Raw genomic sequence first — 26,315 nt, forward strand, 5'->3', positions numbered from 1 at the left:
CGATGACGTCTTTGTGTGTGCAGGTGACCGTGCGAAGAAAGGCTTTGACTTGCAGTCAAACTTGCACAGCCTGACAAGCCCACCTTCTTTCATGTCGCTCAAGGCCAAGAGGAAATCGCCAGCTCTGGAACGTCATACCTCAACCGGTGTGTACTGCTGAGGACTGTCGAATTCTATAATATAAGAATCATCATGTAGAAAATGTCATTGAATTAATAAAACATTTGTATACTTGCCCTGCGATTGGCTGGCGACCAGTTCAGGGTGTACGCCGCCTACTGCCCGAAGCCAGCTGGGATAGTAAGCGGTCAACAAAATGGATGGATGGATGGATGGATGGATGGATGGATGGATGGATATTTGTATACTAGACAAAGTGCAATTTCTGCAGAAATTGCGTGGGAATGCTGAAAAGCTGAATGCTAAGATTTGAATGCATGTGTTTATGAAGTGAATTGAAAGATAATTTACGTGAAAATTACACATTTTTAATTGTAATTAAATGACAAATTAATAAATAAAAAAACAACAACTTTAATTTCAATCCGTCTAATGTGCGATTTAATCATTGAAGAGAAATTATCATCAATTTCCTGATATGACAGTCGGTTGGTATCGAACCATCGAATGTACTAAAATGTGCTCCAAGCGGGGTTTGAACCCCGGTTCTCTTTGGTGTGAGGCAAATGCTCTAAATACGGAGCTAACTTCCCTTGTTCAAATTCATGGCTAATGGAGTATTGATTTTTGAAAAGTGTCATCTGATACTAAAAGCTAACATGCATTTAATCATTTCAGTGAAATTATAATCAATTTCCAGATATGATAGTCAGTTGGTATTACATGCATTTCACTTAGCAACAGCCATGGATATATTTGCAGTATACAGTCGGAGGTGGGATTTGAACTTGCAACCTCTTGGTTACTGGTCAATGCTCTTTACCAACTGCGTCACTGAGCAATATCAGACACCTGGCAATGATCATCAGTTGTATGTATGGAAGTGGGCGTGGAAAGCGGTACTCGGAAAAAAAAAAGTTCAATGTCAGTCCCATTGAAAATTAATGGGAAAAAGTTGATATATCTTTTAACTTTTTGAATGGAAGTACTGGAGTGAATTGAGTTTTGCTTGATATGAGTTTTGCCAACCACCTTATGATTGCTTGCATCACTGTATTGTGCTTTCCTCTGCTATTGGATAACAATATTTATAATGGCTGCTCACAAATATATAATCGCCGGAAAATTGTAATGCTTTTTTTTTTTTTTGTTCTTCTGGCATCTACCTTTTTTGCAAAAATAATACATGAAATGTTACATACATAAAACCTGTATGGCAGACGTTTGTCAGTTTTCTTTGCTTTTATTTTCCATCACAGCAGCTCAACACGTGTGAAAACTTTCCACAACAACCCTTAAACAGTAAGGCTTGAAAGAGCATGATAAAAACATGATTAAATACACAGTCTGTGAAAAATTGTTCATCCACTGTTGACCAGGCGTGTTCTGTCACTTTATCCACAAACGGAAGTAACACGCAGAAAGGCCTGAAGTGTCCCGGATGTCCTTGAATGCATCACAGCAGAGGTCTATTAAGATGTGGCGTTATCACACGTACTGTAAGTTCATCATTATTCAATGCAAACTTTAAATTATGACCGCACTATAACATTAGAGATTGCATAATTGACACCTATATTTTATATAATGTACCTCCTTTACCTAAATGAGTTATAGCGCACAAGAGCAAGCTGCAATCTGGTTAAACATTGATCTTTGGTGTCTTTATTCATCTGTGCCTTGCCAAATATAGTATGAAATACTATACCAGTCTTTTTCTTTTTACTTGACCTTTAAGAATGTTACTGAATTCAATCACTCGTCTTACTGCTGCAATAAAAGCTACACAGTTTATCAGCTGCGCTGCTAATGTGTGCTTGTTTTGTATGCAGATGATCTGACAAGGCAGTTTATGTACAGTAAAACAAGGCCTCTTATTTGTCATAATGTGTCATTTATAATCCAATGGACATACTAAATGAAAAACTATAAGCACCAGTTCCCTTTTAATAAACATCTTGCACTTTGGACTCATAAGCAGTTACTTTGAAGTTATTGCATTTGTTTTTTTTCTCCCCTGGTAAGCAACATGAAGCGCTACATTATCAGACAAGTAAAACGCAGCTTAGGCCGACATCTATAACAGCGAGTCCCGCAAACCAGATGGTTTTGTGCTCAGAAGCTCCATTTTGGATTTTTTTTTTCTTCTGCATTTGATTTTTTTATTTGTCCATGAGTTTAACCAGGCTCTGCCTGAGGTCGTTGAGGTCAAAAATCTTGATGTCTAGTATTTCAATGGCCCTCTGGAGCTCAGTGTCCATGCGATCGCGATCCTCCAGAGAGTTGCTCAAGTTCTGCTCCGTGTTCTGGATGCGGCGCTCCAGCTCGGAATTGCGCATCTCCACTTCCTGTTGAGGAGAAGCAAACGCGTTACCGATACTGCTCCCTCCCGCGCAGGGCAGAATAGATTCGTTGACCGGCCACTTCATTAGGTACACCCGTACCATCTATTGATACCAATGCAAAGAGCTGTATGCACTCCATCACAGCCATCCATTTGTTGTCCACTTAATCTTACCCGCAATCTGTGTATAGCCTGGTCTCTGTCGCGCTCTATCTCATGATAGTCCGTTTTCTTGCTTTGCAAAATGTGGATTTCCTGCCAAGGAACAACAAAATGTGAGAACCAAGTATTTATTTCTGTATTTATTTCTACATGTAGATGAAAGTGTTCCGACCTCGTCTTTGGCCTTCAACAAGGCTTCCAGCTCCTCCAGAGACTGAGTCAGCTCGTCCTTCAGCAGATCGCTGGGGCCGTGACCGCCGTGGGCCTCGAGATCAGCCACCTCCACGTAACACAAACATAAGAAAATGGTTGTCATTTAAACAACACACCACCACTATACAGTAGAGTACTAAAAAAAAAAAAAAAAAAAAAAAAAAAGTCAAGTGCACTTGAAAGAATCTTCAGAAAGAAGTACGAGAAGGAAATGAGCAGATGCCAGCTCCCTATGGTGATCTCTCTTTTTTTGTCCTAAGTGGGCCAAACGAAAGTAGGATATGGCTGTCCTACAAACTCCTCTTCCTCTCACACCACCACCACAGAGACGTGAGCCATTTTACTTTCAGCCACCTGGCCCTCTCACCCTGTTCAGAGCAAAACACGCTCGGACTAACAGCGGCTAAATCCACTCAAACGTGAAAGTGGCCTGACTAATGAACGTTTAGGGGATCAATAGCGTGGAGCTGAGCTCAAACTTGGTAAAGCTGTTATTGATGAATGTGGCAGAAGGGATTGCGGGGCGAGCTCATTTGGAATGGAACATGAAATGTGATTGAATTTTGAAGGCCTCTCCAGAGACTTCGTGTATTATTTACATTAAATTAATCGTTGTGGTAAAATGTGACGTGAAAAAGCATATAAAGCGGAACTGTGGGGAACCTGGTATTTATTTATTTATTTATTTATTTATTTATTTATTTATATAATATAATGGTACCAGTGAATTTCTATTTATACATCTGATCAATTTTATCTGTCTAATCTACCTAGCTAATCTTTTATCTAGCTGGGCTATTTTAGCTATCTAATCTAGCTCGCTATTTTAGCTAGCTATTCTAATCTAGCTAGTTTTTTTTCGCTATCTAATCTAGCTATGTATTTTAGCTATCTAATCTAGCTAACTATTTTAGTCATCTAATCTAGCTAACTATTTTAGCTATCTAAATCTAGCTAACTATTTTAGCTATCTAAATCTAGCTAACTATTTTAGCTATCTAATCTAGCTCGCTATTTTAGCTAGCTATTCTAATCTAGCTATTTTTTTTTTCGCTATCTGATCTAGCTATCTATTTTAGCTATCTAAATCTAGCTAACTATTTTAGCTATCTAATCTAGGTAACTATTTTAGCTATCTAAATCTAGCTAACTATTTTAGCTATCTAAATCTAGCTAACTATTTTAGCTATCTAATCTAGCTCGCTATTTTAGCTAGCTATTCTAATCTAGCTATTTTTTTTTTCGCTATCTGATCTAGCTATCTATTTTAGCTATCTAAATCTAGCTAACTATTTTAGCTATCTAATCTAGGTAACTATTTTAGCTATCTAATCTTTTATCTAGCTAGGCTATTTTACCTATCTTTTTTTAAATTTTATTTTAACTATCTAATCTAGCTAGCTGTTTTAGCTAGCTATTCTAATCTAGCTAAAAAAAAAAATCCGCTATCTAATCTAGCTAGCTATTTCAGCTGTCTGTCTATTTTAATCATCTTTTGATCTTTGTTAATGCCTGTTGAAATGCATTGAAGGGAAAAAAAATCCTCAACAATGCAGATGATCCTTGAATGTTTTGCTTTCCAAAACAACTAAATAAATAAATAAATAAATAATACATACGTACATATACACATACATACATACATACATACATACATACATACATAAATTAAAAAAAGAATAGATGACTCAGTGGGTGCCAAACTAAATGTATTTAAAACAAAACAAACAAACAAACAAAAACAAAAAAAACAGAATGATGAAGACGCCTTACTTCCACTAATAATCCTGGCTAAACTTAACTCCTCCCCATCATAAAAAGCTTGTCTGTATGTTGCGATGATTGACTTCAACATACTCCCTTGATACAGATTCCTTTTAGACAAGGCCATGGTCACAAAGAAGTGAATTTGTGCATTGTGAACTGCTGTAGTGCAGAAAAATATCAAAATCAAGAGATGAAAGCTTACTCATGAGGAACAGGATTAGTTGCGTTTAAGGCCTTCACCAGCAGCATCTAAAAAGCACCTTCAGATAGGAATTTGCTGTTCTGCTTACCTGCTCTCTGAGCCTTTCCGTTTCCTCTTGATAGGCAACCAGCTGTTTCTTCCACTGCTCCACGTTAGCGTTAGCTTCATGCAACGCCACCACTAACTTGGAGTTGCTGTCTTGCAGCGTGAAGAGCTCCGCTTCCAGGTTCATCTCGCAGATAGACCTGTCGCAAAACAAGTAACAAATCCAATTCTTATCAATGAGATTTGATATTCCTGCGATTCACTTCCACCATGGCAACCATCTTCCAGGAATGGAAAAATACGCTATTGTGAGTTAATGGTGTTGATACCTCTAGTATAACCGTGTTCATTTCAATGATGACAAACTAATTAAAACATGACATGAAAATCGTGTCAATACTGAGAGAACACAGCTTGTAAAATAAGTGTAATCAATGATGGCTTACAAGCTACAACTAACGACTAATATTAGCTTGGTTATGCAGTGCAGATGTGTCTTAGGATTTTTACAGTATTTTTTTGCATGCAAATGTGATCATTAGTGACATTCTTTCTCTTCTCAGAGGCTAGAATTTGGTCAAATGATGTAATTACCGAACTCATTTATGTACCAGATAAGTTGGATATATGTACACAAATGTGCATGTATTCTCTAGACTTTAACCTTCAACTTTTACAGAGTAAACATAAACTGAGCTAACTTTTTTTTTTTTTTTTTAATCCAACTTCTATGTCCAAGGTCAAAACCAGTGTCCTGTTTCAATAGATGGGATGGAAGTGCTTTTCTCCGCTCCTTTCTTTAAATTGTGTCTCTAAACTGTACACGAGGAGATTTTTTTTTTTTTAAGCAAATGACTGACCAGAAACAGAATTATCTGCTCCTTTCATTGATAACAACTTTCCCGAAATGGATTCCTTTCATGATTATGAGATGGGACTCGTTGAATACGGAAATGTGTGTACTATATTTTGTGTGCAGAAGACGTGTTACCCCTCAGAGAGCATCTTCTTGATGCGCTCCTTCTCCGAGGACAGCGTGATGTCTGCGCTTTGACTGCGAAACAGCTTGTCCTCGGGCCCGTTCACGCACATGACTGGAGGTGACTGGAGGTCGTCCGAGAGGTCCTGAGGAACACATCAGTAAATGCACTCGCCACACAGCATGCTACAGAACAACAACTGACACTTACTTTCCCTTTTTTTTCCCAAATCACAGACAATAAATCAATCAGTTAACTCTTTTGCTCCCATAAACGTATAAATACGTTCTATTTTAAATATTACAATGCTCCCAAAGACATATTTATACGTTTTTGTTGTTGTTGTTTTTTGTTGTTTTTTTTAATGCTAGAGCATACAGAAGGCTTTGATGCAGCTGCAGAATGCTTGAAGCAATGGTAGTTATGACAAAAACGGTCAGCAGATGGCAGCAGAGTATAAGATATCAACCATGTTGCAAAACGCTGTTTTCCCCACTGTTTTAAACGGATTTGTGAATAATGATGAACCTTAGCTATATTCTAATGCTAATTGCTACAAAACAGAAACAGAAATATACTTTGTTTTCCTGATGAAAGAAGAGACTAATTTTTAGTAGGTTCCATGTTTTTATAGCAATACAACACAATATTCTGTGGGCTTTGCGAAATTAGTCAAAATCCACTAAAACAGCTGGGAGCGAAGGGGGTTGCTTCAGTGAAAATGGCTGCAAGTGAATAAGTTAAAAGTGAAACGACTCACCTGTGAGAACTACAGGTGAAATCCATCACGGAATTAAAAAAAGAAAAAAAAAAAGAAAAAAAAAAGACAAAGAAACAAGTCAACACAAAAATTATCATGATTCAACACCTCACAACCATACTTGGCTCTAACCAGACATACAACGCTCAACAGCAATGTTAGCACTGAAGCTAACATGCTAACACAATATTAAGATGGCGTTTGCAGCCATTTCAATGGACAATGAATTTGGTGCAGGTCACACAAAAAGAAGTCGGCGGGACTGACTGTTAATTATTCCTAATTGATCGAGTAGGTCTGAGGTGACGGTGTGAGGGGCTGAAGAGGAATACGTTTGCCGGGATAATTTTACCACCGTCCTACATTCCTCACTGTCGCTCCCCTCTGAGATAAGTGACCCACTTCATCTTTCGTTTGCCTTTCTTTCCGCTCGCTTCATTTCTTCCTCCTTTCGTCCTGTCACAGCAGTCCCATCTAATAACTGGTGTATTCAATTAGTCTCGGCCAGCTTATCAACTTACTCAACTTTATTTTTATATTTCTTTCAAAACATCTACATTAATAAAGATATTTTCTTTCATATAGTTCTATATAGTTTCATATAAATTCATATAACGGTTTGCAAGAGTATTGGAGTATTGTTGTGGCCAGTGAGTGAACATCAATCAGTGTATATTCCATCTCTCATCATAACGTAGCAAAAAAAGTAAAAAAAATAATAAAAAAATGGAGTGTTAAAATTCCAGTGATGGATGGATGGATGGATGGATGGGAGGAGATGCATGATGGATGGATGGATGGATGGATGGATGGATGGATGGATGGATGGATGGGAGGAGGCATGATGGATGGATGGATGGATGGATGGATGGATGGATGGATGGATGGGAGGAGATGCATGATGGATGGATGGATGGATGGATGGATGGGAGGAGATGCATGATGGATGGATGGATGGATGGATGGATGGATGGGAGGAGATGCATGATGGATGGATGGATGGATGGATGGATGGATGGATGGATGGATGGATGGATGGATGGATGGGAGGAGATGCATGATGGATGGATGGATGGATGGATGGATGGATGGGAGGAGATGCATGATGGATGGATGGATGGATGGATGGATGGATGGATGGGAGGAGATGCATGATGGATGGATGGATGGATGGATGGATGGATGGGAGGAGATGCATGATGGATGGATGGATGGATGGATGGGAGGAGATGCATGATGGATGGATGGATGGATGGATGGATGGATGGATGGATGGATGGATGGATGGAGCTAAATAAACTCAACGAAATCAACTCTGTGCGAGTCAATTCAGCACTGGACTTTTGCTGTGAGTGAAGTTTGCACTCGATTGACTTTGCTGACTCGCTTGCTGTGCTCACCTGCGGTGCAGCGATTGTCAGGGCAGTGTTGGCCAGTTCTTTATCTTGGGACTTTTCTCGCGCCAGACGAGCCGCATCTTTCACTTCTTTGAACTTCTCTGAGAACTTGACAAAAAGAACAAAAAAATATATCAGAATTAGAGATAGACCACCCATATGTTTTTTTTTTTTTCAAGGCCAATACCAATGCAGATTATTAGTAGTCAAAGAGGCCGATAACTGATATTATGTGTGTGTTGTGTGTGGGTGGGTGTATCGGTGTCAATTATTTTTCAAATACAAATGCTAATCTTGACTCTGTTGTAATGCCTTAAAGCATGTTTATTGAACAAATTTTCAAACTTTTCAAAATGTAGAAGTGTTTTTTTGTTTGTTTGTTTGTTTGTTTTTGACAATGTGACATCCTTTTAAATTTCTAACAAAATGTTCTGGGAGCTCCCAAGATTATCAGTACTGTAGTTTACGTCTTAAAAAGTTAAATGGAAACTTAAGTAAGTAAATACCATAGCTCTTTATAGTTTTCTACAATAAATATGTTTTCCCCAAAATTTAAAAACACCTGAAATTTTAAACTTTCACATTTATTTCTGTTTTATTGTCGAACAAAAACAAATGGTTCATAGGGCTCCCAGGGTCAGTAGCATCTCTTATAAAGTTAACTGAACATTTAAATAAATAGTTCCCTGATATTAAAATGGTTTTAGATTTACCTTTATATTGGCCGTCAGATTTAAAAAAAAAAAAAAAAAAAAAAAAAGCCGATACCGATATTCGTCAAAATGCCCAATATCGGTCTATCTCGAATCAGAATCGGAATCATCTTTATTGGCCAGGTATGTAAAAACAGCTGATGAATGACGATAAAACAAATGAAACAACGATGAATTTATCCTTTTTCAAATTATGTATATTATTAGCTGGCTATTTTAGCTATTTATCTTAGCTATTTTAGATAGCTATTTTAACCTATCCATTCTAGCTAGCAATTTTAGCAATCTAATCTAGCTAGCTATTTTATCTATATAAACAGTGCTCACCATTTTAGCTATCCAAACTACCTAGCTATTTTAGCTATCTAATCTAGCTAACTATTGTAGAAATCTAATCTAGCTAGCTATTTTAGCAATATAATGTAGCTATTTCATCTTACTCCCACCCCCCTCCCCCAATTTTCAGCATGTTATTACAACAGCCTCCAACACATTTACTCCATCGCAATACGGGATGAAGCCATGGTTTATTAATCCTCGTCCCCGAAATATATTTAAGACTCATCACTCATTTTAACTATCTAATGTAGATTGCTAGCTATTTTAGCTATTTTAGGTAACTAATCTAGCTAACTACTTTAGAACTCTAATCCAGCTAGCTATTTTAGCTATTTTACCTATCTATCTAGCTAGCTATTTTACCGATCTAATCTAGCTAGCTATTTTACCCATGAATCAAATGGTGAGCTCAAGCTCAATATGGGAGATGTGCACCATTAAAAAAAAAAAGAAAAGAAAAATTAGACTTGTGTGTCCTATGAGGCGCTGTTACCTGGTGCAGCTGTTGCTCTGTAGCAAAGCCCAAACCGTAGACCGTGTTGGCCCTGCTGTCAGCCCACTGACCAAACTTCTGGGAAGTCTTTGTAAATGTCATGCTGGGTGTAACAATGCAGTTGATAATTGCCTACCAGGAAAAAGAGCATTTGGGGCATATTTTAAATCCACAATGCCAGAAAACTTCGCAGCACATCTGTCAGATTCACCAAGTCTGAGTGGATGTAGGCAATAAATCCAACCTGAGCACATAATGAAACGATATGAGCTCCAAACTATTTATAAAGCTTGTGACGTCATTTCTGTGTGCTCCAATAATGGCCCTGACTTCAAATCCTGGAATTGCAGGCCAGGGCGGGGGCTTTAAAAGAAGCCGCTCGCCTTTGTGCCCTTATATTCCTGCCAAAAAACGATTACATGGACCGACTGTGTCGTCTGTCTTGTGCCTCGCCACGGATGACATAACGTGTTGGATGCGGTGACGCGATTGACGTAACATGCTGGATGCAGGCAACGGCGAAGATTACAGACACGGGCCCCGGCAAGATTGAGCCGCTGACCGCACAAATGTGGGTCAGACTCGAGGTGCTAAGAGATCAGATAAAGCCCCCCTGCCCCCTCCCCACTAGCCACTACTTGATGTGTCGTCCATAATCTAAATCTAGGACACAGCCACAGAAATGCCCTGCAGTATTGTTGCTTTATTGACCATGTCTTCAACATTAGCTACACGTCGTTGCTCTAATTCAGGGGTGTCCAAACTTTTTCATTTGAGGGCCACATACAGAAAATCAGAAGGACGTAAGGGCCACACAATGTTATGAAGAGAAATTGTGTTTAGTTCTAAAAATTGTACAAATAATTTACTTGTGCTTTTGCATATTTAGAAAAATGCTAAAGTATATAAACCAATTTATTCGTAATATGGTTATTATAGTTTTGGAATTTTTCATTTTAGTTTTTATTTTGTTTTGAGTTTTGTTTTTTTTAATTTAGTTTGAATTAGTTTTCAAGTTGGGTCTGTTAGTTTTTTTTAAAATTAGTTTTAGTTCTTTAATAAATGCTTAGTTTTAGTTTAGTTAGTTTCAGTATTAGTTTTAGTTTGTTTTTTTAATGTGTATTACTTGTGTGCAATATTTAAAAAAACACCATGTGCGTAACGTCATTATTCCGGTTTATATCAAAATAAATCTACTAAAAATCACATTTAAAATCATCCCCAAAGGCTCATAAATTAATTACCAAAGACTAAAACGAAGGAAATTTTTGCTATTATTAGTTAGTTTTATTTTAGTTAGTTTTGTAAACATAAAATGTAGTTTCAGTTAGTTTTCTTTTTTTTTTTTTAAAGCATCTTCGTTTTTATTTTATTTCGTTAACGAAATTGTAGTTTAGAATTTTAGTTTTTTCGTTAGTTTTAGTTAACTAAAATAAACTTTAATAGCACCTGTGTTTTTCGACACCCTCCCTTCTTACTTTGACCATCTCCAAACATTTTTGTTTTTATTTTATTTGAACTGAGTCAAATGCCATTTTTAGCATATGTCGCGGGCCACAAAAAAAATGGACTGCGGGCCGCAAATGGCCCCCAGGCCGTAGTTTGGACACCACTGCTCTAATTGCATAATTATCCAAGTCATTTTTAATTTACTGTCACAGTTACAGTACAATATAAAAGACCAATGTGATTGCTAAAAAATGATTTCTTTTCAAACCATGATGTTTTTCTGCTGTCGTCCTCACCTTGGTGCCCCCCACGCTGATGATGCGGTAGACGTTGCGATTGGAGTCGAAGAAGAAAGACACGCTGACCGCATGCTTGCTTGCAGGGATCCAGTTCCTCTTGGTGGCTGGGTCGATCTGGAAGACGTGAGCCCGCGTGCTGAAGATCGGCTGCTCTCTGGAGGAAAACCACAACAAAAAAAAACATCTAATCTAGTTGAAGGCTCAAAAAAAAAAAAAAAAAAAAGCTTTGGTTGTCCAGATTTTCAAACAAACAATTTCAAGTGTACTGAATATGGGCATGATTGTATCTGATTTGATTCAGAGTTGCCTGTAATAATGTAATGTTTTTGTTGTGTTTATATGTGACGTTGACATATAAAGACAAACGTCTTCTCCTTGATGAAGAAGTGACCATCTTGAGGATTTAACTATTAAAGGGATACTTCACTTATTTAACCCATTACAGCAATAACAAGTTAATATTTTGTCGACAATTAATTTGATACTTTCATTATTGATCACGTATAATTAGTACCTTTAAAAACACATTTTGCAACTTGTCGACTGAAAATGACATCACAAGTGCTCAGGTAACCAATCACAGCTCACCTGTTTTCTAGGTTTGGTCAAGTGACATTCACAAGCTGAGCTGTGATTGGTTACCTGAGTTGCAAAATGTGTTTTTAAAGGTACTAATTGTACATGAAAAATAATGAAAATATCACATTTATTATTGGCAAAATATTAATTTTTGACTGCAAAAACAGCTAAATAAGGAAAGTATCCCTTTAACAAGTCAGATAGTTGAATACATTTGAATGTATCTATGCATCTGTCACTGCATGCCAATATTCTCACCAACAAAAATGTGAGCATTTCAAGTTTAACCTTAACGACCTTCACAACAATGTCAGGAAAAGCAGAGTAGTACAGCTGAGGTTTATGTAGGGTTCATTTGAGGCACTTTAAATAGTGGCAAGTGCGTGCTGACTCCCTTTTAACATGAGTTTTAATGTGATTAGTTTATTCCAAACACAGGGTGTGCACACTTATGCAACTCCATTATTAGTGCATTGTACAGGTTGTATGGTGTAAAAGGTTTTGGAATTATCTTGCCCCCGCGAACAAAAAATCTGGAATTTGAAAGGGGTGTGTAGACTTTTGCAACCATGAATACACAATGAGGAAAAAATAAAAAACACTATTCCACTTCATCCATGCAAATTTGGAAACGTTTCACTTGACTCAATTGTAGTGTGACTCAAATGATGGCAAATAATTGACCCAGTTCATGAAGTACATCTTGAACTTTATCTGAATAAAAGCAGAGTGGCTTCAGCAGCATGCGGCCCATCAAGACGCCGTCTTGGTGTAATCTTCCCCCTTCTGTTCATCATCATCATCATTATGTTGCTTGAAAGAGGGTCAAGTATGACCCTGGTTAAAAACCAGGCCACATCTTCCTTTTACGTGTGACTGTGAATTGATGTGATAGTCCCAGTAGAAGTGTTGTTTTTTTTGTTTTGTTTTTGGCCAGTCATAATAGCACATTTTTATCTGACCCCATTAGTGACACACAAATCCAATAGTGTAAGCTCCTTCTGCGGGAGCTCACAATGTCAGAAAGAAACCGCGTTAGCTGCCTTTTCCTCTTTTCAGGCTCCCTCATATAAAGGGTTGGTAATGTTGGAGCACAGAAACTCAGGACACTAACCAGCGAGCCGCCAGGCTTCCCTCTGTTGGTCGTCGTCGTTTTTTTTGTGTTTCTCAATCATTTAACAATGAGTTTGTCTGTTTGTTTGGCTGCAGTTTCTCGACATTTACTGCCGAGTGGGCTCTCGTTTAGATTAAGACGGGCGCCAACATTTGCCAGGGACCTCCCAACCGTCTCATGCAATGTTTTGCCTTTTTTGCATAGCTTATAAAGATGAGTTTTAATAACTAGGTTGCGATGGGCATTTGAGGACATTTCCAAATCAACTATGGGGAAAAGTTAACAAGCTATTGTTTTTTTTCCCCACTTTAGTTTTGAAGCAGCGACATCCAAACGTTTTCCTTTGATGGCCACATACAGAAAAATAATGACCCATTTGACCTTGAGTTTCTGTATCATGCTGAAACCAAATCAATATACTGTTAGGTCGACATGCTCAACAGCAGTTACACATTTAAAAAAAAATAAAATAAAAAATTGAAATCTAAATCTGATCTTTACAAACGCAAAAACAAAACAAAACAAAAATAAATACACACAAAATGGTTTGTGGCAATTAAAATGAATTCTCATTTTCAGTTATATTTATAATGAATTTCATTATGATTAACCAATCAATAAATAATGCAATAAAGGATTAGCCTAAAAGCGTAATTGCCCAAGTTCTTACCGTAAAAAAACCCTATATATATATATATATATATATATATATATATAAAATAAAATACAAATAAAAGCATGCCACCAATGACCTTTCAAGTTTGTTTGTTTTTTGTTTTGTTTTTTTCACGTGTAGATTTTCATGGTTCAGGTCATTTTAACCCAGTAAGGACTCTTAACAGCTATGCTATTAGCCTAGCAAAATGCGTTTTTGAAATGATTTTTATAATGTTTTTTTACTATTATTATTATTATTATTATTATTATTATTATTATTATTACAATAAATCAAATCATTTAATTGTAATGATAAATACACATTTTAAGTAACTTTTTTGGGAGGGGGCAGCTAAATTTATACAACAAATGTTACAAGGACTGCTGATAACGTAATTGGTCGATAGGTCGGAATAAAGCCTTTATTTTTATTAGTACTACTGTTTATCATTTATTGCTGAGGTGCAGATCGACTGTAAACACAAATGAATGATTGTGATGATCAAAACTATTCGAGCTAACCAGGCGTGCAGTTTTGACCATTTAGCAGAGGGATGGGCCCTGTGGGGGGTTAACGGGGTCTCAAAGCAGAACAAAGCCACGTAACATAATGGTGATTGAGGGGAGCCCAGGCTCAGGAATTAGTGAGGTCATTTATGCTATAGCACTGCTCTCGGAAAAGTATGCATTCGAGATGAAAACAAAAGGGATCTTACCTTTCTCTGTGATGAGGAAACATCTTACAAAGTGTTTGACGCTTCTTTTCTAGAGAGAGTTCAGGCAACAAATTGAGTTTGGTCGCTTTATTATAATGTTTTCTCTCCGGCTTTTATTGAACATCAATTTCTGTCAAACTCACCCCATGTCGTTATAGTAACAGATGAGTCTCTCAGTCTCCACTTTTCATCCAAGAGTAAAGACGCTTCTCCCTATTTTTCTTCCAGGAGGTCGCTGCTGCAACACCGTGCTATGAGGTGACACCTCTGCAAGTGTCAAAGCTCGGAAAAGGTGAACATTTTGGACATAAGAAGCCGCCTCATCTCTTTCTCTTCTCTCCAAGCTCCGTTGTGAGTGTCAGTGCCGGGTGGTGATCTGTTCAACTTGACAGCCTCGAGCTGCTCTCTGTATTCGTCAGTGTGCACACTCACGAGAACGCCACCTGCTGGAAGTAACGGGAAGTGTCGCTTTATGACCTGGACTGGAGAAACAAAGCGTGTTGTCCCTTTTGTTCTTAGAGAAGAGAATAAAAAATAAATAAATAAAACAAATCAGGACATTTTATGTTTTAAATATTAAAGATTTGACAAAAAATAATAGCAGAATGTGTTTTATGATTATTTGTGTGTAACGTAAGATTGCCTTCGGTGGCACTTTCAACACTTAAATGTACTGTATTGGATGCTCATCCGTGATTGGTCAACTCTTGGTCAACGAAAAAGTGAAGGCGCTTTGCTGATTGGTCCCAGAATGTTGGCGTAATGTTTGGTACTATCTTCTAACATTTTTGTTCGACTCTTACCTTAAAGTGCCTTCACACATTTTACCAATTCCAATGACTTTCCTTCTGAAGCGTTTTGATTTGCTTCGCGAGTTGAAAGCTGCACCAGAGTTGCTTTCTTTGCTTTACTTTACAATTCTCGTAGCGCTGATTGGTCAAATGATACTGGGCCAAAGAACGCGATTGGTTGTGTCATTACTCTGACCCATTTGGGAAACTAGTAATGACTACGTGCACTAGTTCAAAGGGTTCGCCTTCTCCGACGTCATTCCATTCTAGTTTCAAACATACATGTCGCCATTGCTGTAAAATTAGATAATAGATAAGACTAAAAGATCGCTCTGTGTGAGATAAACACATTTCCTCACGCAGCTCTTCAGGTGTAAAAACGGAATGTACAACTGTGATGTCATTCCACAAAATTGTACACGCAACGTGAGCCTCTTCAAAATGTCTCAAGTCACATACAGAGCTCAATAAGTCATCAGCCATAGTATTTCAGACCTCAGACCTTGAAAGGTTGAAAGATGCCTTTTCCGTGACATCTTGTACTGACGCCACTGCACAATGACGATAAAAGAGAAAAACAAAACAAAACAAAACGACAGTCGTCCCTGGGTGGGCTCGAACCACCAACCTTTCGGTTAACAGCCGAACGCGCTAACCGATTGCGCCACAGAGACGATGATGGCCATTGTTTCTTAGTAATGTTATTTATTGATGTACTGTAGCACGAGCCATGGAAAAATTCCAGAAATAATCGAAATATTGCTAAGTGGCCGAGGAGGTAACGAAACACGGCTAATGCTAGCGTTGGCCTCAGGACTTTCATGCTAAATAGTACTGTCAAAGTTTCGTGTTAAGGATAACTGTCAGATTCTAACCCAATTTTGTACTTATATCTACCAGGAGTCTACTCCCGCGTTAGTAAGTAAACTAAAAATTACAATAATAAAACCATTTTTTAGGCTGCTGCATTATAGCATCATAAATATAAGATTTCTTGCGAATAATTATTTACGTATGCGCAGCTGGTCAAACAGGTCCGTTCCCACGACATCGACGTAACCCGATTTTGTACATAAATATGTCACTCCCAGTCCCTATGTTTTAACGAAGTAGGATAGTTTGGATGAAAAACACTTAAAAGGCATAAATACAAAACAATCATTAAAAAAAATAAAATAAAAAATCCGTACCTTTACTGTCGTGCTTGGCTTGGTCGACTAGCTGTATTTTAAATAAACCACACTTTAACAGTTTAAAAGTGTACATCAGTGTTTCCCAACCTTTATTGAGCCAAATCACATTTTTTTTCATTACAAAAATGTCACAGCACACCTACAAACAAAAACGTTTAGTTGTACTCAAAGATTATTCAGTTGTATGAATGGCAACAGGTGGAAACAGATTCATTTGTACGTTTTTCCATCTAGTGGAAGAGCATTTAATTGTTCTGCCTTTCACTGGTGGTGTACGTTATAAAACCAGTTCATACAGCAGCGTTGGTCGCAAAATATTTTGAAACTTTAGAAACAAAAGAAGACTGTTGTGAATTAAACAATAATATAGCTTTGAATGTATAACATTGATTATTGATTGTTCTAAGGTGGGCTTGGCTGTAAAAAACAACTAATGAATCATTAAAAATGTCTACTGAGCTTTACGCATTCTGTCAGCGACTGAGGCCCTGTGGTTGGTGAAATTATTAAGCACACAATTGTTACTCAAGGTGGGTAGTTTGTAGTTCTGGGTGTCTTTACTTCCTGTTGGACAATAATCTCCTTGTACTTCTTCTCCTTTATCTTCTTCCAGCTCACTGTCTTCGTCGCTGCGTTCATCTTTTTCCATCTGAGGGCAGAAGATGACAAGGTCATGTTTATGATATTTTGGATATACTTTCGATATTCTGTGTAGAATTGTCTGGCGCATTATTAGAAGAGCTTTAGTGGAAGTAATATAATGCTTGAATGCTATTATTATTCTTTCTATTTATTCTCAGTGTGTAAAAACTGAAAAAAAAAATAGAAAAGTGCATTAGTTTTTGATTAAGATATTAAATGAAAGTTATTTGCATTTCTGAACGGAATTTTTGGTTTTCGACTCTATGCTTAATTAATTTCCGACTGAAGCCTAGGAATGAAAATATCAAATTGTATTTTGAAACTGCTTTCTGAATCATTTCAAAATGGAACAAAGCTAATGTATTTGAAACATAAATGGAAAAATATCAGAGCTTGCAAGTGGTTAATTATTAACATTAACATTCCGCCGTTGCAACAAAGGCTCAGGTTGCGAAATGAAAATTTGTCCTTGAATCACCACTGAACAAAATACAACACTTGCATTCAGTATGAAGATAAAAAAAAATATGCAAAAAATGAATCTCACCGTTCCTGTCAGGAACTTCTGAACCATCCTTAAGATTAAAGCAGCCCAGAAGACATGAAGACCTTGCAGCACCATTAAGAGGATGTTGAAAAAGTAGTAGCCAGCAAAGGGTTGGAAAGTCTCCATGGATAGTACGAGGGTGGTGTGGATGATCCTGGAAAATGACCACAGAACGCAAGTTAGGTTTCGCGTATGATGGAGTATTGATTTCTGAGAGAGAGAAAATAAATGAAAACGGACTTACTTGCTAGGGAAAATCATCAGTCGAGTCAAAAAGAAGACTGAAGCAAAAACCACAAAAAGTACATCACAGACTTTCCTCCAGCCAGAGCCATAGTTAAACATCTTGGCAGACTGCAGACATCAAGAGGCACACGATTATTATTATTATTATTACGTCCTAAACAAGGTCAAACAAAAGAAATTCTGTATTTCCTCTAATGGATCCTGTGCCCCAGTTAGTCACCTGTCACATACTGTAAATAGAAAATAGACGCTTCCCTTCAAGTCCAGCATCTCATTTCTTGACCTCTTAACACATTTAAGACACTATTTGTGGTTTGCTATTAATACATTCACTTTATTTATTTTTTTGTGTACTCTGTCCGCAACTATTCTCTGAAAAACTCACCTATTTGCATATTGCATATTTTTGTGCTCTTCTGTATTATCCTAGGATACCACGAGATGGCGCTGAAGCCCAATAGGAAAGTAGTAATTGGTGTCAAGAAAGTATGTTGATACGATAGATATTATCTACAGTTACCGTTCAAGACCTTTGTATGTCGGGGAGGAGCTAAGTTTAGCCTGGGTTTTTAGTGCAACTTCTGGAGAGTTTATGTACATGTGTATTTAAAAATAAACAAATAAATAAAAATGATTAACGTTTATTTTTAAGGTTAATGTAAGGATGATTTGAAAATGATATCAAACTGTTTTGGGATTATAGTTTGTGGCATATAGTTGATTGGTTGATTTTTTTTTATTTTTTTTTTAAATTTTACTTTGATTTGCGAATGCAAACTCGAGATAAGAGTGCAGTATGGTGGCAGGTGACTCAACTCGCTTCAACAAGGGGCAGTTTGGCAGAAATAAGTAGTAAATATTCTTCCAAAAAAACATTTCCATACAAAGGGAAACTCTATAAGCACACAAGCTAACAATTAGCATCTACGTGGCAGCGTTGTTACTAACACAAGCGGAGACAGACAATTACAATCCTCACAGTCATATATTTTTAATCCTCTGTGAAGAACGACAAATATTACTGAGAATCTGAGAGTGGAGTCCCCAGTACAGTATGTATAGTCTATATTTTATTTTATTTTGTATACAGATTTTTTTCACCTGGTAGCTGTTTTAAATTGAAATAAATTGTAATTTCCTGGTAACACTGTTGGATATTATTAACTCATTTACTCCCAATAACGTATAAATACGTTTTTTTTAATGTTCTAAGTGTCCCAAATACGTATTTATACGTTTTTTGTTTGTTTTTTTATGCTAGAGCATACAGAAGGCTTTGATGCAGCCACTCAACTGCAAAGAACGGTTGCAGAAATGTTAGTTATTACACAAATGGCCAGCAGGTGGCAGCAGAGCAAAGGAGATCAACCAGGGCCATGTAGAAAAAAAGCTTACAATTTTAAATAGATTTGTGAAAACTGATGAAACTTAGCTCTCTTCTAATGCTAATTGCGGCAAAACGGAAACAGATAGAAACATACTTTTTTTTCTGATGAAAGAAGAGACTTTAATCTTTCTTTTGATAGGCTATATGCTTTTATAGCCACAAAACACAATATTCTGTGGGCCTTGCAAAATCAGTCAAAATCCAGTAAAACAGCCGGGAGCGAACGGGACAGCTTCTGTGAAAATGGCTGGGAGTGAATGAGTTAATAAACATCTGCAGTTGAGTAAAGAAGTAGCATAAATGTGGAAATACTACTACTACTACTACTACTACTAATAATAATAATAATAATAATAATAATAATAATAATAATAATAATAATAATAATAATAATAATAATAACGATGATTGTCCACAAAAGTAGCTGAGCAGAAAAAAAAAAAAAAAAAAAAAAAAAAAAGAGTTTGCATTACCTCGAGCAAGATATCCGCGGAGTCATGCAGGAGCATGACCAAAGTGCCAATGCGAATGTAGTTGGCACAGTAAGAGAAACTGAGTAGGAAGACGGTGGCCAAATGGTGGATCACTTGTTCCTTAAAATCCTAACCGAGAAAGTTGATTTCACTAAACATGCCATTCAAGGACCAAATCATGTATGGAACAAAATAGCCACATACGTGGTTGTAAAATATTGAGGGCCTCACCTTCCTCTTGATGTCAACGGAGATCCGGAGCAGCAAGGAGCCATAAAAGCCAAGCTCCAGCATGTAGTACCAATAATGACGACTTTGCATGGGCTGTGGAAGATTCATTGACATTTATGACGTTGGTTGTGTACTCATTGCGCAACTGATTATGAAAAACAGCACAGAAGTAGAATTAAAGTAAGTGGTGGACTGTCTGCTTGACTAAAAACAGAATCACTGACCTACATTCCAACCTACCGTAAATATACAGGGAATCCTCGAGTTACGTCGGAGTTACGTTCCTATGCTAGCGACTTAAGTCGAATTTCCCCATTAAAGTCAGTATTTACATCAAACAATTTCCATAAAAAATCTAAAATACATTTAAAAAAAATATGATGCTATAGCTGAAGCCCAAGTCTTTGCTGATGTTCGTCTGTGTCTCCCTTTCTGCGATCTTTTTATGATGTCTAGCTTCGTTTCCATGCTAATTGCTTTTCTTTTGGCTGGACCAACATTGACAGAAGACGTAGCTTTCTTCTTTGAGGTCATGATGTGGGGAAAAAAGAGGGCGAAAAAGCCAACGATAATCCCACAACTTCCACAAGCGCTAGCACTAGCTAAGGGCTAAATAGCGGATGAGGGGAAAACACTGCGGGCGATATGGCAGACGGAGCCAAAATAGCGGAATGGTCACAACTGTTATATGTCTGTTGAAAACCAATAACAAATATGAGCCTCAAAGGGAGTAACAGTTGTAAAGTCGAAACGCCTTAGGTCAAGTGTGCCTTAACTCGATGACTCCCTGTAGTATGAATTTATTGCCAACTGTCTAATCTCTTCATTTCGTAACATTCTTCTTGGCTGAACTGTTTCCAGTACGTGGATGTTGATGATGGATTTTTTTTTTGTCCAATCAGATTTAAACTTCTACGTGTTGCCATGTCAATGTAATCTGCCCGTGGCGTTTATAAGCAATGGCACAGTTTTGTTTTTTTTAACCAATCATATTTCAAATTCATCCTCACAGGGGATGATGTCAACCTTTTTCCATCCTCCAATTGGTTGGTTAGAAGAAAACATGTTTGAGCCAATAGATTTTGAAGTAACCTGGATTATGAATAAAAAAAAATCTTTCACCTGAACTGGATATTGCCTCCAGCATTCCCTGAGGTCCCAAAACCAGGGGGTCTATAGATGAACCACAGCATAATAAAAAGTAAGAATTGAGGAATTATTTTTGCTTCGTCATATGTTTTGTAAAACTTGAAAAACTTACATCAATCAAACAGGCCAGCCCACCCACAAAGGCTGTGAGGTAAAAAAAGAACCTCCAGCTGTGACAATAAACAAAGCAGATATTTCTGTAGCTCAAAAAATGATTCCAAGACAACATATTGGAAGGTATTTTTCAGATAAAATAACATATATACAGCGGTACCTCAATTCACCGGTGAACCAAATTTTTCAAGATAATTAGCTGACGCTGGATGATCAAATGTCACAAAAAGCAGCAGATGGTGAACACGTCTTTAAAAAAGGATTTTCAATATCAATTGAGAAATGAGTGTTTTGCGTTATGAGCGTGGGCTCAACCTGTAATTCAAAGCACCACTGTAGTTGAGCGGTAGAAGAGGAAGGCTTACTTACGTGGCCTCTCCAAACTTCTTGGTTTGACACGGCTTGTCCTGGTGGCGGCGCAGTCGGAACCAGGTCTCGATTTGACGCTGGCTTTTGCCACACAGTGACATCAAATAAATGATGTCACTCTGGAATTAACACACAGGGGAAGGTTAAGTATGTAATTCCACACACCATTGCATCACAAAATAATATGGATATAAAACATAACGTAATATATTTAAAAATAATAATAATAAAATAAAATAAAATAAGGACAGTGGCAGTCAATTCAAGTACTCCGATTTAAAAAAAACAACAAAAAAATGCTTGAGTCACTCAAGCTAGCAGTAGCAATGCTTACACATAACATGGTGACAAGGCCAACATCAAAATAAAAATCTTCCCAAAATAAATACAGTGATGACAACGGCGCCTTGTTATGCTTTTATTTTGAAGTTGCTCGTGACAGCGCGTGTGGCATGGCGGCTGACTGCACTCGTCTTCCTAACTGGAAGTTGTAGTTGGAGCCCAGTTTTAAATTTAAATTGCCCATCACAAACTGTTGCCACCATATCATCCTGAAATCATGTTCAAGTGCTAATTATGGATACTAAAAACAAAGAACAAATTCCTTACAGTACACAGACATTGCAGAATGTAGTGCCTGTTCTCTGGGTTAGCGGCTAGCAGCTAGCGAGTAGCCATCGGACTACTTTTTAAAGGTAGTTTAATAGCCGAAAATGACTGCACACTTTTGCTGACAGCTTGATGCAGTTGCAGTTCTTACAAATTCATTTTTAACGAACCAGGCTTACATAAATGTGCTGTTTTAGATGGCGAAATCGCAACTGTACATGATTCTGATGTCACTTCATTCCCAGCACAAAATCTGACTTCCTCATATTTCGAGAGAAGGAATTAAATTTAGGAAAACATGTTGATTATCTAAAGATGAAAACCAAGATGTTTCATTTTCTCTTAAGTATTCCTAATTGTTTTAATTAACCAAGGTATACTATATTTTTACTATACGTATTTTTTTTTAGGTCGTACTTCCACTGAGCTACCGAACACTGAGATTTTACAGGTTGTGCTTCTCATGTTTCCAAAAGTGGGAACATTAGAGAAACAATCGAAAATGTATGAAAGAGTTTATAGAGAGTTATAACCTGTGTTGGGCGCATGCTTTGTTGGGTGTAAAACGACTCCAGCTTCGGCGAGGGGGCCGCGGTCACTTGCAACCTATTCCTAACCCCCAAACATCTGCCGATGGGTGGGGCACAGAACCTGAGGGCAAGAAAAACAAAAGGCAAGTCACTCTTGATGTGATAACAAAACATAAGAGTGTGGGAGAGTTACGGTGCTAATCTGTTGTGTTTGGAAAATGGCGCTTACAGGCAAACATTTTGGAACTCAACATGTTGGAGAAAGAAGCATTTCTTTGAACCGATTAGTTGACTAGTTCAGTATTTTTTTAACCTGGGAGCCATTTGTAAATTAGAATTGATGTTGACTTTTATTATGTATGTTCTCTGTCACTTTTCGTTTTGGTGTTGTTTGGCATCACCTACAATTTCTACTTTTCATTTTTAAATATTGATTATGATTTTAACTGTTAGGTTCATCTACTTTTATGTACAAATAAATAATATTCTGATGCCTTCATGTGAATTAAGCAGAAAAATACACCAGTTTGTAACCATCACAGAGGGCGGCCATTTTGCCAACTGCTGTCAACTGCAATTGACATCACATGGCCGAAGGGTTCAGGTAACGGCCGACCACGGCGCACCTGTTTCCTGGGTTTGGTCATGTGACATTCACAAGCTGACCCTGCCTTCACGTGCTATGGGCAAGATGGACCTTACCACTCGGAAACTCCTAATCATGACCGAGTTCTGTTCATATGCTTTTGTTGTTGTAGCTAAAATCTACACATAGTAGTAGAGCTGATGTGCTCATTGCTCATAAAACTGAATAATTAAGTCAAATAATGAGTTGTAAAGGTTAGGACATTAAATAGTGTATGCTACGTAATTGTGTAGAGTCTAAAACAACCTGCTAGCGGATGAGAACCCTCTTATAAGTGTTAATATTTTTTGACATTCACAAATCTTTCGGCGCGCTCCGCCATGTTGAAACTTGAATAGTTCTCTCAACTCGGAAACTCGGGTATCAAAATAAATTCCCAGTTGTCCAAAATACGACGTCAGGGGGCGTTCACGTGCAGTTTTCTACTCAATATGTGGTATTTGCCATAATTATGATACCACATGAAAGCAGCATGAGCGCTTAGGCACGGTGATGTCATTTTAGGTCGACAGCAAGTGGCAAAATGGCTGCCCCCTGAGATCAATAAAAATGGGTGGATTTTACTACCCAACCAAAATAATTCTTTACAATATAATGCTCTATGCGCCCCCGCTAATCTAAACACAACGTTCTGGTTAATAGTGCATTTGCAGAATTTGAATTAAGCAGCAAAATCCACTTCTTTTTTTTTTAAATCCATCTCAGGGGGCGGCCATTTTGCCACTTGTTGCGAACTGAAAATAACATTACAGTTGCTCTGGGCTCATGTAACGACCAATTACGGTTCACCTTTTTTCTGAGCTTGGTCATGTGACGTTGCGTGATGTCATTTTCAGTCGGCAGTGCAATGCAAAATGGCCGCCCTCTGAGATGTTTAAGGTGGATTTGTTTTGAGTTCATGTTATTCCACAAACATGTTTAGTGCCGCATAGAACATATTGCCATAAATAAATAAAAACATTATTCTAATTGCAAATGCAATATAGAGCACGCCACATGGTTGGACCGACTGTCATATGACAAGCAAGCATGATTTCAGAGGAAAAATATTAATACACAGCAAATCCATTCAGACGACACAAAGCCTCTCTTGTTCTGGTCTCCTAAGATTTTCTCCCCTGGTGATAACAAAGCTCGTTCTGACAACACACCTGCTCCTCGCCCCGCAGCTCATCCTCCAAACCTATACACCAGCTCAGCACTTGATCCCAATCAGGAAGTGGCGTGAGAGGTTCGTAGACAAATATTTGTCGTGCGATAACCTCATGCAAACGGAATGCAAGCAATGGTTTACCTTCTGCTTTGGAGAAGCTTGTCAATTGTTTACAGTCATTTGTCAAAGCGGCTCAGTTTAGTGAGCCGCCCTGTTAAGATGGCAACAAGGTCAACACCACGCAAATGTATTGGATGGAAAGCCGTTTGAGCACTAAGTGAGACTGAATTAGCACACTAGTAAGCCAAAGACCATACTCATAATACTCTGAAACGGTTTTCTCTCGTACCTCTCAAACATGTAGCGCAGGCCCACGAAGGCCAAAGCGAGGGGCAACGCGACGAGAAGGTCTTGGGGCAGTGGGCGCTCCGACTGGGCCAGCTGGTCCATGTCCTCCCAGGTCACACCTGGAGGAAGCCAGTAGTGCTCTGCCCACACATTAGGCAGCAGATCCATGTTACTGTGGGTGGAGATTTGACTGACGTTAGCGTGACTTCCGACCACTGGGGAATTGTTTATTGACTGCAAATAATGTAGCTTTGTCCGGCTATCTATGCCAATGGGGTATAGTGACAGGCAGAACAATAACATGCACTGGCACTAGATGGCACAAGGTGTCAGTGTGTTGCCATTGCTGTTGCCATTCATACAACAGAATAACAGAGTAGCTTTCTGTTTGGATTTCACGCTCATGAGTTCAGAAGTACATTTGTAAGTAAATTGACACAGGATCATTTTTGTTTAGTGTAGTGCAGTGAGATTATTCAATTTTTTTTAAGCCCTGGTTCAATAAAAGTAGGGAAACACAGAGAACATACAAAAAGCTCTTTAGATTTGAGGTTGAACTTGATTTGTCACAGTAAAGAAGCAATAAGCCACATACAGTAAAAAAATTACAAATATGAGTCACAAAAAAACCTAAATAATAAAGCAGCAAAACAGGGAAAATGAAGAAAATACATCCGTATGATTAGCATGATAGTTGTGCAAACAAAGTGGAACCATGTAAGTTTATATAAATTTTTTTAGATTGTTCATTAACGAAAACCACACCTGGTAAAGTTCCAGACCATTCCAATGTGACACGCAAAAATACATGTTCAATAATTTATTTACTGTTATTTTTACTATTTCAATATTATGATTGTTGATTATTTGAATTGTATTTAAATGTCAAGGTCCTCAAGACAAGTTAAAAAACCGCTTGGAAATATTACACACATTTGATTATGATTAAATATTGTGTATTATTAATAATTTAGTACAGTGTTTTCATCATCGTATGTATACTACTCTATTACATTTTTACATTTTCAGAAATTCTTCAAATGTTTTTATTTTTATAAATTTTATTTCATTATAAATTAAAAAAATAAATACATTATACGTTTGCATCTAAAATATAAATAATATTCATAAAAACACAAATCATACGAATAAGTAAAAATACATGCACAATACACGACGTTAAAAAGCTTGAAATTCAACAATCTAACGTAACCTAGTAGTACATTATCGCCTTGCTTTATAACATACAAGCACAACAAGCAACTAGATCGATAATGATAACTTCCACCGCCAAACGCGCTAACAAAGTTACCTTCAACCGCAACTGTGAAATTTGCCAAATCCGCCAAGCAGCAAGTGGTCGAAGTGCGATGTGATGCTCAGTTGTGACGGCACAAGTAGAAAATCCACCTGAACAGTCAGTCACCTCCTCTCAGTGTGGGGACGTGTTTGTGTGCGATGCTTGTTTGAGTCCTAAACAACGAGGCGCTCACACGCGCAGCAAACAGCGACACCCACTGGCCACGCATCAAGTTACT

General features: G+C 37.7%; 2 protein-coding genes, 1 long non-coding RNA gene and 1 other non-coding gene across 5 annotated transcripts; 1 reads left to right on the plus strand and 3 right to left on the minus strand.

Moving 5' to 3' along the window:
- Positions 1–6,124, plus strand: LOC144016766 (uncharacterized). Of its 2 annotated transcripts, none has more exons than XR_013283000.1 (3): positions 1–146; positions 2,783–2,912; positions 5,833–6,124. It is a non-coding gene; the product is annotated as an uncharacterized LOC144016766 (long non-coding RNA). The 2 variants fall into 2 exon arrangements; XR_013283002.1 differs by lacking the exon at positions 1–146 and adding an exon at positions 1,563–1,619.
- Positions 1,350–14,641, minus strand: LOC144016735 (homer protein homolog 3-like). Its single transcript, XM_077518061.1, has 10 exons — positions 14,493–14,641; positions 14,350–14,398; positions 11,281–11,437; positions 9,536–9,667; positions 7,994–8,098; positions 5,845–5,978; positions 4,897–5,053; positions 2,799–2,906; positions 2,639–2,719; positions 1,350–2,468 (listed from the first exon to the last, which is right to left on the minus strand). Exons 2-10 carry the CDS (start codon positions 14,370–14,372, stop codon positions 2,283–2,285), a joined length of 1,083 nt encoding a protein of 360 aa, XP_077374187.1. The 5' UTR covers positions 14,373–14,398; positions 14,493–14,641; the 3' UTR covers positions 1,350–2,282.
- On the minus strand, positions 14,493–26,229 carry LOC144016724 (ceramide synthase 2-like). Its single transcript, XM_077518051.1, has 12 exons — positions 26,090–26,229; positions 24,779–24,949; positions 22,634–22,751; positions 21,492–21,610; positions 21,121–21,178; positions 20,982–21,032; positions 19,860–19,952; positions 19,629–19,757; positions 17,767–17,876; positions 17,523–17,676; positions 16,331–16,982; positions 14,493–14,795 (listed from the first exon to the last, which is right to left on the minus strand). Exons 2-11 carry the CDS (start codon positions 24,943–24,945, stop codon positions 16,785–16,787), a joined length of 1,197 nt encoding a protein of 398 aa, XP_077374177.1. The 5' UTR covers positions 24,946–24,949; positions 26,090–26,229; the 3' UTR covers positions 14,493–14,795; positions 16,331–16,784.
- Positions 15,741–15,814, minus strand: trnan-guu (transfer RNA asparagine (anticodon GUU)). Its single transcript has one exon. It is a non-coding gene; the product is annotated as a tRNA-Asn (tRNA).
- Positions 26,230–26,315: the final 86 nt, after the last annotated feature.

The sequence above is a fragment of the Festucalex cinctus genome, chromosome 1, assembly GCF_051991245.1.
Source record: "Festucalex cinctus isolate MCC-2025b chromosome 1, RoL_Fcin_1.0, whole genome shotgun sequence".
Taxonomy (NCBI): domain Eukaryota; kingdom Metazoa; phylum Chordata; class Actinopteri; order Syngnathiformes; family Syngnathidae; genus Festucalex; species Festucalex cinctus.